Source organism: Lathyrus oleraceus, chromosome 6, assembly GCF_024323335.1.
Source record: "Lathyrus oleraceus cultivar Zhongwan6 chromosome 6, CAAS_Psat_ZW6_1.0, whole genome shotgun sequence".
NCBI classification, from domain to species: domain Eukaryota; kingdom Viridiplantae; phylum Streptophyta; class Magnoliopsida; order Fabales; family Fabaceae; genus Lathyrus; species Lathyrus oleraceus.
Genome location: NC_066584.1, coordinates 201,569,343 through 201,583,878, shown reverse-complemented (window position 1 = coordinate 201,583,878; position 14,536 = coordinate 201,569,343). Strand labels below are relative to the sequence as shown.

Below are 14,536 nucleotides of genomic sequence, written 5' to 3'. Positions count from 1 at the left end.
GAGGGAGATCTGATGACTCTTGTTTTTTTGTATTTTCTGATTTTTCATTTAACCGCTTTATTTTGTTTAATTCATATTAATTTCATTTTTAATCCAAAAAATATGGGACTTTCACCAAAAATCTTTAAATATTTTTCTATTTCATTTTATGAATTAAAATTATTTTTTGGATTAATTTTGATATTTTTCATGAATTAAATGTTTTTGTGCATATTTTTAATTGTTTAAAAATACTTCTGACTTTTCAAAAATCATGAAATTTTTTGTCTAAGGTCCTTTGACCTTGTTTGACCTAGGATAAATCTCTTGGCCATTTATTTGGTATTTTGAAGAGATTTTAGGTTTTGGTCAAATTAAATTGAATTTTAATGCATTTTTAATTTGATTTTTAATTGATTAATTATGTAGAAATTGTGTTGAGCCATTTTTATGGTCTTGTGATGTTGGACTATTTGTTTGGGCCTTGGTCAAGGTTGATTTGACTTTTGTTAAATTAAAATCATTGGATTTAGGGGATTGATGAAATGTACATTTCATCTCCCAAAATAAATGGATGATTTTAATTTGATAAAATTCCTCCCATGACCAATTTGTGTTTCTTTCACTTCCCCTCCCTCTTCATCTTCATCCCTATTATTTCCCATTCCTTTCATTGACCAATGAAGTCTCAATACCCTAAGGCTAATTGGTTCATCAATGACTTTTGTGTCAGATGAACCAATACAAGTATGGATGAGATAGGTTCGTCCCTTTTGATCTTTTATTTTAGTGTGTGGTATGTTTTAGGAGTTTGGTTCATTATACCAAATATCTAACATGCATTAACACCTAAATTTTTATTGCCCGACCTTAGATAGTTGTGACTTCTACATAAGTCCAATTACGATTGTTTAACATAGAGCTAAATTTGAACCTAAAGGCATATCATTCTAGTAAGTGAGATTGTAAGTCTCCCATCTTTCATGGTATTATATGGAAACTTGGCCTTTTTTCCTTCTTATGGAAGATGTCTTGGCTCAAGGATTCATGCTTGTGAATAGATGGTTGAGTGTTCTCCAAAGAATGACTTAACCAATTGAAAAGCAAAACTCCACTAACATTCAATTAACTTTGACTAACACTTGGCTAACTATTGTTAATATTGCTTTACTTTCAAGTCATTTACTTTATGAAATTTATTTTCTAGTCATTTATGATTCATTTCCGTTTACATTTCATTTAACTTGTTTATTGTTTATGCCATTTTCACTTTGCTCATTTGAGCCATATCTTGTGATTGTATATATTTTTTTATGTATTTTGATTTTTGTTGTGGTCTTAGGACCTTAAAACACTTAATAAACAACAAAAACCCTAAAAAATGTTTGGTGGACTGTTGATCTTGATCTGAACTTTTGGACTTAGAACTAGGCAACATTCCCTGTGCAAAAAGGACTTGGCCAATGCCAACATTTTGAGACCAAATTATTGTGAATTGAGCCTTCACCTAATGCAAGTATTGAAATTCATTTGAGATTATCTGCTACATGGTTTGGATGTAAATTGTTATTTTGATCTTGTGTCTAATACTTCATTCTAAGTGGATCAAAGAGTAATCCATCTGATACATAAGAAGATAAAGAAGACTGCTAGTTGTGGGATTTGCTTGTTTGGATATGGATATCTTTATTTGATGCCTTGATCTTCATGATGTATGATATTGCCAATTGCTTGATTGATTATTGCTTGATTCAAAGTCCAAAGAGAAAGTGGGTTTTCGATATGACACTCTTGCCTGTTGGATTGCATCCCATTGCTCAGATATTTCCAACTCTTAAATTTTAATTTTATGCTTAGGATTAGTCTCTTCATCTCCTCCCACTTCTTAAATTTCAAAATCTCTCCCCCCTTTCAAAAACTTTCTTTGCTTGTGATTTTAAACTTAGACCTTATTTTAAATAGAAACTTTGGCCTTATGCCAATGAATTTTCAAACTCTTTCTTAAATCAAACCTGTAAATAAATCTAATCATATTGACTTAAAACTTCAAAATATAAAATGAACTAACACTCATTCAAATTTTTGGCTTCTTTGTGCCCCCTTTTTAATTAAAATTTTGTTAAAAACAATCCACTCATTTTGAAATTGATACCACGAACTACGAGGTTTTAATCCCTCATTTTTATGTTGGTACGTAGGCATAAGTCCGAAGATCTTGTCAAACACAAAAATATAATCAATGAATTCTTTTCTCATCCCCACGCTCTATTTTTCTCAAACATCTTTTATACCAAAAACACATACACACATAAAAAAGGACTCCATATGAGTACATAGGACACTTTGGGTGCTAACACCTTCCCTATGTGTAACCAACCCCCTTACCTGTAATCTATGGCATTTTATTAGTTTTGATTTGAAAACTTCTTATTTTTGGGTTTTGTTCGTACTTTTCCCTTTTCCTTTGGAAATAATAAAAGTGCAGTGGCGACTCTGGTTTTATTGACGTTAAGCTTATCCATAACTTGATGGTCATGAATTTACCACTACACTCATGCATATGCATGCATAAAACACATTATCAGATATCTCATTGTGCATCTTATCACATTTTATGTTTATTCTGATCCCCTGCTTTGGTGACGTTATCTCCCCATGCAGATTTGGTGTGTCTGTCCTCCTTCAATTGTAGAGTGTCAGCCACTTAAGCAGAAAAAGTTTATCTTTTTCCTTTCCCCACTGAGTTGTTTCCTCGTGGAAGATTATTATTTTAGTTTCCTCCCTAGCTCATTATTTGGATGGAACCATTCCCCTTGAGTTATATCCTCATTGGGTTGAGTCTTGTTTGACCGTTTCTTTCTAGTTCTTACCTAGATAGATCTTTTGGTCCCCCGAGAGTTATTGCCCAATAGCTGGTAATATTCTTCTTGGTGTTGAGTACTTTTCCTGTGTTAATTTACCTAGTAACCGGTAAAAGGTAATTTACTGCTTTGTTTTTCTCCAGCAGATTCGTTTTTTCGTTTCCCCAACAAGTATATCCTTGATATGTTCATCTTAACCGGTGACGGATATTCTTCCTGTTTGGTATTCTACCCACTAAAAAGGTAGTTGTAATTCCTATTTTTCCCAGAAGGGTTCATCCTTGATATGTTCACTTTAATCGGTGACGGATTGTCTCTTTCTTAGGTATTCTACCTAGTAACCGATAGTTGTAATTCCTATTTGTGGTATTCTGCCCAGTAAATGGTAGATATAAATCATATTCCCCCCTCAGAGTTTATCCTTGATATGTTCACTTTAAATAGTGATAGATTTTCTCTTTGTTTGGTATTCTATCCCCACATATAGTTGTAAACCCTTTTTTCCCTGCAGTCTATCCTTGATATGTTCATCTTAATCGGTGACGGATATTCTTCCTTTGAGTTTATCCTTGATATGCTCATCTTAACCGGTGATGGATACTCTCTCTTTGGTCTTTTGGCTAGTAACAGGTAGTTGTAATTCCTATTTGAATTCCTTTCCCCGGTAGGTTATTCTTACCCAATGATCGATAATGAATATGCCTCCTTTTCCTCAGCGAGTCATCCTTGATATGTTTACCCTAACCGGTAACGGATGTCCCCCTGTCCGAGTGTATTAATCTTCTTAACCAGTAACAAGTAGTAGATAATACATCTCTTTTACTCCTGTGTTGAAGTTTATTCTTCCCCAGTTAAGTTTGAGTGCATATTTCCCCTGTGAAGTACGACAATCCCCTGTTGCATTCGAGTACTTCAGCTTTGCTATGATTTACACATTTCCTCAACAAGTGTTTCTTGTTGTATTGATGTTATCCCAATAATGCAGCTTTTCTTTCTCCCTAGTATGAGTCTTTCCATTGATTTATTTTCATGGAAATCCTCTCGTGTCTCCAGCAGTTTGTAAGTTGTAGTATGGCCTACGCGTAACCTTTTATCCCCCAGAGTCTCTATCTCCTCAGTAAGTTTTCCTGACGGAATGCATTATACTCCTATGGGCATTCAGTTTCTCTGGATTCTTTTCCTTTGTGGCAATACATTCCCCACAAAGATTATTTTTGCGCACATATCATTTGCATCATGAGGTCTCTTAGGGACCAAAATTTGTTTCTAGATGTTGTTATTTAAGTCCATTCTGCTGAGTTGATACGAAGATTTTAACCTCCACATCCTCAGCTAGAATTTCCTTAAATATGGGCAGCTATAAGACCCCAATTTTGACCCTAAGTTCCCTCATGCTATCTCATCATTTGCATTGACTTTGGGATCACACCTTGGCATCCTCCTTACCCCTCATTTATTGGGTTTGTATTGGGAGAGATCACCAAGCACATTTTGATTGTATCATACTTTATTTTCTTTTGTTTACTAACCAAAATGTTAAAAATATATCTATGTATGCCTTTGTTTCTTTTGTAGGTAGTGTGTGTGTGTCCACCTATGCCCTATCAAGCTCACAACTAGGGTTTGAGACCCTCAAAACAAATAGATCAATCCAACAATGATCCACTTTGTTTCTAAACATCATATATGGATCCCCATGTTCTGAATGTATTTCTTTGATGCTATGACATTTCGTCATGTATTTGTAGTTTTTTAAATCTCAAGAACGCGTTGATAAAGAGATGTACGAAGAATTGATTTGAATCTTTATAAGGTAAAACAAATTTGATTACACTACTTACTATTAATTTTACTATCTTTTTCTCTAAAAAAAATTCTAATTTAAGAGTCTTACGGGAGTGCGTGCCCACCTGACCGCTAATAATAATATATAGGGGATAAAAGATTTTGGACTGGTATATTTTTCTTCTAAAATACTAAAATTATCTCTAAATGAATAATTTTGGATTGGTATATCAATTTGTCCTATATATTGGAATTTTTGCGGTGGTCTATGTTGTTATGAAAGGTAAGTTGTATCTTAATTTTACATCATATACAGTAAATAGTTTAAAGAATTTTTTAGCAAAAGGGATCATGATAATTGTGATTAAATATTATCATTTTTAATTTTTTATAGAAATTTATTTTATTTCTTTGTTGTTTTACTATATAATTAATATAATTTACAGAAAATTCAAATTATTGTTTTCCAACATTAACCATAAAGATAATGTACTATTTTGATTCATGTTATTTAAGTGATTTCTATTTGAGGCATAATCAATTGATCTTGAAAATATAATTGGCAAAATGGAGTTAACAATTTAAGATTATGAAAATATTAGTTTATTTTTTTTGTAAAAACAATTTCTATAATTTGGATTTTAATTTCTAACACCAGTTTATTGAAAAATCAGTCCTAAAAAATTAATACTCGGCATTGACTTTTTATGTCCAAAACCAGTTTAAAACTGAAAATCAAATATGAACTTTAAAACTGATTAGGAAATTCATAACCGATTATAAAATTTGATTATGGATATAATATATTTTGTAAAAACAAAAGCATATGTATTGGTTAAAATATCCGTAAATAATTCAACCATGAACATTCATATTCTTAGGGATGTACAAAATATCCGTATATGATAAACATACCTATAATCTGATTCAAATTCATTTAAAATATCTGAATATATTTAAATGGTTATCAACGAGTTGATTTATAAATGGTTGAATATCTATTAAATTCCTTTTCTGATTACGGTATAAATCCAGTTGTAATTGAATTTCAGGTTTCATACAATACACACTGAAGTGCATGCCTCGGTGTTCTGTGCATTGGTGGATGTATAGGGGCAGACATGCAGGAGTTCCAAACCCAATCAACATATACAAAAAGATCACTCAAATTTCACATGTACAACTTCCGAGAAGAAGTGCTCCACCGTTAAACACGGCGTTTTGATAATGCATCCACATGTTGGCAATAATTCAGTATTCAAGATTCCATACTATCAGGCATTGTATCACAATCATAAAAAATTGAAAATCCAACTGATAAGTAGTCTACCTTTTCATCCAAAGGTGTCTGTGTATTTACCTGCACGAGGATACAAAGTATATTGTTATAAATAATTTAGTCACTTTTCAGTCAGAAACCAGTGAAATTAACTAATTCACCAAGAACCTTTGTAAGCAAACCATATTAAAACTTCCTGTTTATATTGCAAAATTATATATGCATTTTGTAGGCAGCGCCTTCTAAGTATACTCGCATCATACTTTAAGGTTCCTTTATATCTAATACCAAAGTTGTCTTCTTGCCCAAAATAGTGTAAATCAGAGATAAATAACAACTTGTCAGACATTTTCATACCATTCATTAGCTTACTTTGAAAACCAGAATCTGCTTCTCTGACTATTTAGACTACTTAGATTAAATGACTAAATTATAAGCAGCATTTGCTTGTTTCGGAAACCAAATACACAGACAAACATGATATTAAAAAACTATCAACATTTTCCATAATCCATCATGCTTTATCAAGATTCAAAAATCTATAAATCCATTTGCTTTAATTATTTTCTCGTCAGGATTTATTTATCGCGCACAATGCAAGATCAGAAAGTTGTCATCTAATCATGCAAATTGAAGATGCAGAGGCACTTAACCTTTCATGCATAGAGACATACCTCCTAGATCGAGTAACTCTTTGATTAGTGATAGAGATATCACCTTTTTCCTCTTTCACGCTGTTTTTTTTTATTCTGGATCGTTGAGCTCCTATAATTTGCCAGCATCATGTTAATTACAACAATACAATCAGCCAAATTCACAAAAGCTGTGTTTTAACTAACCTCTTGTCTTAACCATGGGTGATTGAACTTCAATATTCTCTTGATCTGGCTCAATCAATTCACTCAAGACACTAGAAGATGCTTCTGGCTGAGGTTTAGTTTTTGATTTACCATTTATAGACAAAGTATTTGTCTCTTTGTTACACGTATCAATTACTTCACCATCTGCTTCATCTTCAGAAAACACAAGATTATCAACAAACGTTGTTAACATAAAATTCACTAGAAGCTCATCGAAAACAAGAAACTGTCTGATAAAATAAAATTCCTCAGCATCATATTCTTTTATCAAGAGAAAGTTTTTTATCCAGTCAAATCATGTTGCTATGCTTTACATGTTTATCCTCTTTGCTAACTTAACAGTGGATTGGCATTTGCCAATATGATGGTTGGCTTTATTCCACCATTATTAAAGAATTATCATGCAGAACACAAGATTATCAACAAACGTGTTGTTAACATAAAATTCACTAGAAGCTCATCGAAAACAAGAAACTGTATGATAAAATAAAATTCCTCAGCATCATATTCTTTTATCAAGAGAAAGTTTTTTATCCAGTCAAATCATGTTGCTATGCTTTACATGTTTATCCTCTTTGCTAACTTAACAGTGGATTGGCATTTGCCAATATGATGGTTGGCTTTATTCCACCATTATTAAAGAATTATCATGCAGAACACGGCCCATTAGAATTATCATGTCGTAAAGTTTAGACACTAATGTAATTAGCTTTGCCCTAGTCATTTTCAATTAATCGGAAGTTAAGGGTCCAATTACACTGGGTTGATTAACCTTATTTCTTCATCCCTATTACCAGTTGATTCTATGTACTCTGGTCAAATGCTAACTATTTTCTAGCAACACCAATGCCATATGCTAGATGATAAAAATTTGCCAAAACACAGCAAATCTTCCCTCAAATATCTATTTCCAGTTGGAAAAATCATAAATTCATTATATTCGTGCACAACTACCGACAAAAGTAGTATCGGTAAAGGGGCAAGCCGACGAGAAAAGCTACTAACAATTGTAGAACTGAAAAGTAAAGATTTTAGACATAAAAAATACACTAATGGGCAAGAATTGCTATCACTGGCAATGAACTAATATAACAAATTTATTAGGAAGAGAGTAGAGTGTATAAAACCTAAACATTTTTAAGATTGCGAAGTTAACCTGAAGTATTAGATTTTGAGTAATCTTCGGAATTTTTATCCATGTTAAGGTTCTCCCTGCTGTCAATCTTCTGTTGATGGATTTGGGCATTTCGAGCAGTAACTTCCTGTTCCTTCTTTTCAGTGTGGAACTTAGTCAGCTTCTCCTCAAACTCCTCAATGTAAGTTTTAAGTTCCAGTTTTGCAAACTTCTTTCCCTGATTTCAATTTAAAATTTGAGTAAAACAAGAAAAGAAAAGCCCTCGTCCTTTTCATATAAAGTATGCACAAGTAATAAAAAATATCATTACCTTGTTCAATATGTTTCTAAAATTATCCATAACAGAATCCTCTGACAAGGCATGTTCATAGGTCTTAAATAAATCTATGAGTTTTTTCATTCCCTTTTCAGTAAATGATAGCTGAGATAGACAATAAGATATATGCTCCCACTGTCTGATATCTGCAGAGAAATAAACACACATTTGATCATTATGAACAGTTGTTAGGATGTATCATCTAGGGTGAACATTAGCTCAGAAAATTTTAGACATTAACTAGTGGAACTGTTTATATTAAGACTAAGAGTACTTAAGATAAGGGAAAAAGTTATACCTGCGACACCACTAAACCTATTACATAGCTTTTCCACCAGCGCTTCCATTTGTCGGTCCTGGAGTACTTAAAAAACTAAATGAGGGTGCAATCAGAATAAATATAGGAAACAATGTAAACATTGTGAGACAACATTTACCTTCTTGATGGAAGCAATTAAAAATTGCATGATGTTGCAGAAAGATTCATTGCTCAGGTTCTGCTTGGATAATTTGCTAAGTATGTCAGGAAGCAAATTATATATTGGATTGTTTCCTGTTGCAATGCCATGAGACTATATTAAATACCTTTCTACCTTGAAAAATGTAATATCGAGAATAATAGAAGACATTTTTATGCAAAAGAGATAATTATAAGGAAAAACCTTTCTTGGAAAGTTCAAGAAAAAACAACTTTGTTAGATTTGAAATTCTTTCATCTTCGTCTTCTAATCTAACTGCCATTTCATTAATGTGCCCTTTCACCTGATAGAGAAATGATTGCGTCAGTGTCTAAAGCACTGCAAAATTGAAAGGGACAAAAAGAATATTAACAACTTAAGAGACCTATACCTTCATCATATCATTTAGTATGAGATGCGAAAGCACCAGAACCGCATTCTTCCTTACAGATACACAAGGATCTTGTAGGCGGGCATACATTTTTTCTGTCCATGGTTCTAAAAGATTGGGAAACCTTACTGCTAAGTCTCCTAGTGCAATAGTGCAATTAGAACGGACAATTTCTGACTGTGCATTGTCCACAACTGTGAAGAGAAGCTGAAGATTTGCATCACTGAAAAAAACTTACTTAGAGCTTATATGGCATAGATAAAGTAGGGACAGAATTCAGGACAAGAGGTAGAGAACGGGCAAGAATAACTCACCAAAATTCTGCATCAGTGATCATCAAACGACACAAAGCAAGCATTGCAGAAGCCTGTAATTCTGGATACTGAAGAAATGGAAGCAGTTATATCTGTTAACAGTCCATAACCCACATGTCCCTAGATAGTAACCAAGCTTTGATACCATCTTGAATTTGTGATTGTGTAAAAGATGAGAGAAAAACTTGATCGATAATTATTATTTACTTGATATAAAAAGACTCAATGTTAATCCCTATTTATAGAAATAAGTAGACTCGATCATAAATCAAGAACAAATCATGATAAGAATAATTAATATCAAAGATGATACTTAGAGATACTCTAAGATACTCTGAATTAATATAAAAGATATTATAAAATAGTATATAAGAGAAGTGCTATATAGCATGACTTATTTGGCAACGAATTTCATTGAAACATTAATTTACTGCTGTAATTAAATACATGGGAGGAAGAGAATTAAAAGCTGTAAATTATATAACTATTCGTATCACTTCATGCTTGTTGCCCTTCGTAAGAACAAGCATTTTCCATTATATAATATTCTAACATCATCAAACAACAAATTAATGAATTAAAGCTGTGAAATCACATAGAGATAAAAATTAAAAAAGGTTCTTTCCTTTAACGCTTTAAAAGTGTATGTGACATTAATTATATGTAAAAAAATATATTCAATTTTCACATTTCAAAAAGTAGCTGGTGTTTTCCATATACAGTCATTCATTATGCACATGATAAAAAAATAAACCAAATCACGAACAGATCAATACAAAATGCAAGATATTCATTTTTGTGAAGGAGGATATCAAAGCAAAATCACCTTTTGTAGTAGTCCAAAATTTCTAGAAAGCTTTGACAAAAAGGTTGCACAAATACCAACCAAATTCTTTTCATTTGAAACACCAGAAACAATTTCCTTTTCTGCTTTTTCAAACATTGCATCAAGTGCCGCATCCTCAGAGGCTGCAAATCCTAACTCAGCATTTATGTCATTATCCTGCAACACATTAATTAACCAAATTCTAAAGAATTGACAGTAAAAGATCAAAATATGTTAATGAAAACTGTTAGTTGAAGCTATCAAGTATGATAGAACAGTAGTAAAAAACACTGATTGCACCTTCTGTGTACCAGCTGACGCTGTGCCATTACTGTCGGCACTCTGACTCTCAATGTTTTTCTTCTCTTTTGCAAGTTTCTGCTTCTGAATTTTACGGCCACATGATTCAATATAGACCAATTGATTCATGGAAATATGACTTATGACAAATAAACATCTACACAGCTTTGCCTCATGAACTGTGATTGGAATGCTGCTACTAGTGTCAATGTCACTACCACCATGGTCCTTAAAAACAGAACTGAGAGATTTATTTATCAAGTCAGCTGCTATTGTTTCTGGAGTAGGGTGAACAGCATATATGGCAGTTATTGCTTTGTCAGCAGCAGCATACCAAATATTTGCTGGAAACGAAAAGCCAGTAATTAAACTTTCAAGAATGCCAAATATTCGAACACTATTATTTGCCAACAACTTTGTCTTGTCGCCTTCAGAAAGCCTCTCAATAGCAAGACAAGCTGTCCTTGCCAGCAAAGGATCAACTTTAGACCAACGACCAAACCCAATATCAATGATGTCTTGTAAATGTGAGCCAAGTACACCAGTTGATGTCTTTTCGACCATGCAAAGGACAGATAAAGCACCACGGCTTAGCTCTGCAGTGGTCCCACCAACATTGAAGCAAAATAAATCCCATAATGCAGATATCTGCAATAGTGGAAGCATTTTGAAAAAATCAAATCAATGATGGGAACGAAATTCGATATGATGACAGCAAGAATGTGTTTTGATGGAGGAAATGAAAGGAAGCCGCTGTAATAATTCAAACAAGAGTTCGTAGCTTATTGCCAGCATTAACAATCTGAATCCTACTTTCCAATTTAAAACATGTTTGTCTTTTTTTATGCTTATCTAAGAGCAGTGTTTATCATCAAATGATATCTAAGTATGCAAGTATCAGCCAATCTCCTCACAAATCATATTTAAACTTGTAAACCGGGATATAAAACAAAAGAAAACATACAGCCTTGTTTACATTGAATATTTCAATCTTATCTTATAGAATAATTTATTTAACTCAGGAAAGAGCCACTGAACTCTTTTACAGCACGGGTTAACATTTGATATAACTAGGTAGGATATAGTGTTGCTAGTCATGATTGTATAAAATACAGGCCCGTGTTTGTAAATGACGACCTCAATGCATTTATCATTTCAGGCCAACAAAAAGTCAAAGTTCTAGTTCTTCCTAGGGGTATAAAATATCACAATGGAGGCAAATCTAGAGGCATTCAATTTCAAATTACATATTTATATAACATTAACATACAGCATAACAATGCATGAAAACATACTGTGCTGGAAGATATATCTCCCTTGGAGACCAGGGTGCCAACTATAAACTCAAGAGCTGCCAGATCTCCTATATTGGAACCGGTTGCAAGGCTAGAGAGATTCTGGGCAGTTTCCATTGGGTTTTTCCTTATGTATATTGTACTGAAAGCATTCTCCACTGCTTCAAAGATGGATTTATCCTGAGAAAATGCCTACAACCAATAGCAAATGCCAGAAAGTAAATTAATTTCAGAAAAACCAATATTCAACAATTCACATACATAGAGTACACAACACATTTAAGAACACAACAACAGCCAATGACAGAGTCAATTGCACGGATTATACAGAACCATTCCATTTTGTCATGAATAAAACATTGAAACAACAACTAAATAAACTTTGAATAACCTTGTTAGACAATAAAGAGAACTATGGCTTACCAGGGGCAACATCTTTCGGAGACATTCTTCTGAGCCGTCAATTTGAAATTGCTTACACCTCATCAACAAGAGAATTGTATTTTCAACATCAGTAGCAGAAGATGACGCCATCAACTGGACAAGCGTTGGCATTGTGGCCTCTATACATTTAGAGAATCTCAATCCAGCCTCAAGCGATGCCACCAAGGCCCTAGTCTGCTCCAAGTTCCCAACATCAGGCACACTACTATCACTACCATTCTGCATAGGGATTGCATCTTCTTCCTGTGACATAAACGTATCAGTAACACTCTCTTGCTGCTCCTTCTCAACAGCTTCAAAATTCAAATCATCTACATCACTATCCACATTAGAGTTTTCATTATCAGAACCTTTGGAAGGCTCAAGTTCTTTCAACTTTTTCTTATACTGATCCAATGTTGCCTCAAATGAAGCTACTCGGAGCTGTGGGCCAAAAGGATTATGCTGCAACATCATGATTAACAGATTCAAAGCAGATTTTCTGACTATTGCACTCTTGTCCTCCAATCTCCCAGCAGCAACTTCTGCAACCTCGTTCCATAAACCAATTGAAACTGAGTGTTCCTCACATAACTCCCCCCACACCTGAAGCACACGACTCCTGGTGTAAGCTGAAACATCCCTACATCTCTCAAGCAAAATTTCCAACATAGCTTGCTTAGTACGCAACCGAATGTTCTTCGTACTCACTTCACCGTCAATATCCTTAAACGCTTTTGATACTAACTTCCCCAACACGGCAACAAGAGCGTTTCTAATCTTATAAGACTCACCACCAAAGTGAGGAACAAGAATGCCAATGTTAGTTGATATCAATTTGGGAATACGGTCTGCTAACTCCACAAGAAAACGGCCCACATTTTCAGCACCAACAGTGTCTTTGACATAATCTTTTGGATTAGTCCTTCCAATTTCTCTAACAATGGAAGATGAAAGGCTTCCATCTGAATACTTGTTTTGGGCACCAGCGACCGCATCCGCCAAGTGGACGACAACAAAATCATATTTGTGAATAAGGTGGATGATGGATACACTAGACTGTGTCGTGTAATGGTACTTAGTTGAGCAGGCTCCAATTATGCGACAGAGGGCATCTTTTGAGTTGGAATCTTTTAAAAGCACCACATTTTCAAACATGGAGAATGCATTTCTACAAAAAGTGGATGGAAAAATCAGAAAGCCCTGAGTAGTGATACCGAACTGAAGAAAGGTGAAAGGATAGGATACCATTACTCACTTTGTGATGAAAGACAAGTAACCTTCGTCAGGGTCAGATGAACCAAAAAGTAATTCAAGGTTTATCTCCAATGAGCTGGCAATGAGACTGAGAATCCGAGCTCTCAGTGGCTCCCAATTCCACGAATGTCCGGGTAGTTTCTTCCTGGCACTAGCTGCCACCAACTGAAATCGTAATACAGCATGCTTCAAACTAAACAATTTTGCTACTCTATAAAATATACTTGAGTGAAAAAAATTCCCAAATTTGACTTCATACTAATTCCTATAATTCTCAAATGTTAGATCTATGTATACGTATACAACTATGGGAGATATTTCAATATAAACTTACACAATAGAATATAGTTTGAGTTCTAGGTTAACATAAACTAAACTTTGAAATTCTGACGCTACTTACCTTGGGGGCATTGTAGGAATCTTCAGCGAGAACAATGTTGAGAAGGAAGTAAGTGTAAATTTTAAAAGCGTTGCGATGGGAAGCAACACGGTCAATAACTAGAACGTGGTCGTCTTCCCCGTTGGAAACCCTTGAAAGTGAATCAACGTTGGGGAGAAGAACGGAAAGATTGGAACGGAGACTTTCAACAAGGTTGAGTTTACATGAGTTAGGTAAAGAAGCGTAACCGCGAATGAGAGAGTAAACACGGTCGAAAACATCTTGGTCTTCAACGCAGAGGATTTCTCTGTCTGAGAGGTCGAATGAAACACCTGTTGAAGAAACAGAAGAAGAGAGTATTAGGTTAGTTGAATTTTTGGATTTCGCTGAGTTTGATTGATTTTTATGTTTTACCTTTGACGAATTCTTCGAGTTGGGAAGAAGAGAGAGAAGCGATGTTGATAGGGTTTTGGACGGAGAGAGAATTATCTTCGGGTGAATCTTGTTCGAGGTCTTGAAGAGTGCGAGGAAAGACGAAGTGAGGAGCCATGAAGAAATGAAGAAGAAAGAGAGAGAGGTTTTCTCTTGTGTTCAGTTGGGTTGCGTTGGATCTCGGCTCTGTTACCGTTTGGTGAACTCCGAAATTCAAACCAAACTGGAAATGATAAAAGCGGGATC

At 34.3% G+C, this 14,536-nt stretch overlaps 1 protein-coding gene across 1 annotated transcript; it reads right to left on the bottom strand.

Moving 5' to 3' along the window:
* Positions 1 to 5,600: 5,600 nt before the first annotated feature.
* On the bottom strand, positions 5,601 to 14,536 carry LOC127092095 (condensin-1 complex subunit CAP-D2). Its single transcript, XM_051030897.1, has 17 exons — positions 14,273 to 14,536; positions 13,880 to 14,190; positions 13,481 to 13,644; positions 12,223 to 13,393; positions 11,800 to 11,991; positions 10,505 to 11,152; positions 10,205 to 10,381; positions 9,379 to 9,446; positions 9,065 to 9,287; positions 8,878 to 8,977; positions 8,653 to 8,768; positions 8,514 to 8,571; positions 8,210 to 8,361; positions 7,921 to 8,116; positions 6,744 to 6,917; positions 6,579 to 6,669; positions 5,601 to 5,985 (listed from the first exon to the last, which is right to left on the bottom strand). The coding sequence occupies exons 1-17, from the start codon at positions 14,406 to 14,408 to the stop codon at positions 5,982 to 5,984; spliced, it is 3,981 nt and encodes a 1,326-aa protein (XP_050886854.1). The 5' UTR covers positions 14,409 to 14,536; the 3' UTR covers positions 5,601 to 5,981.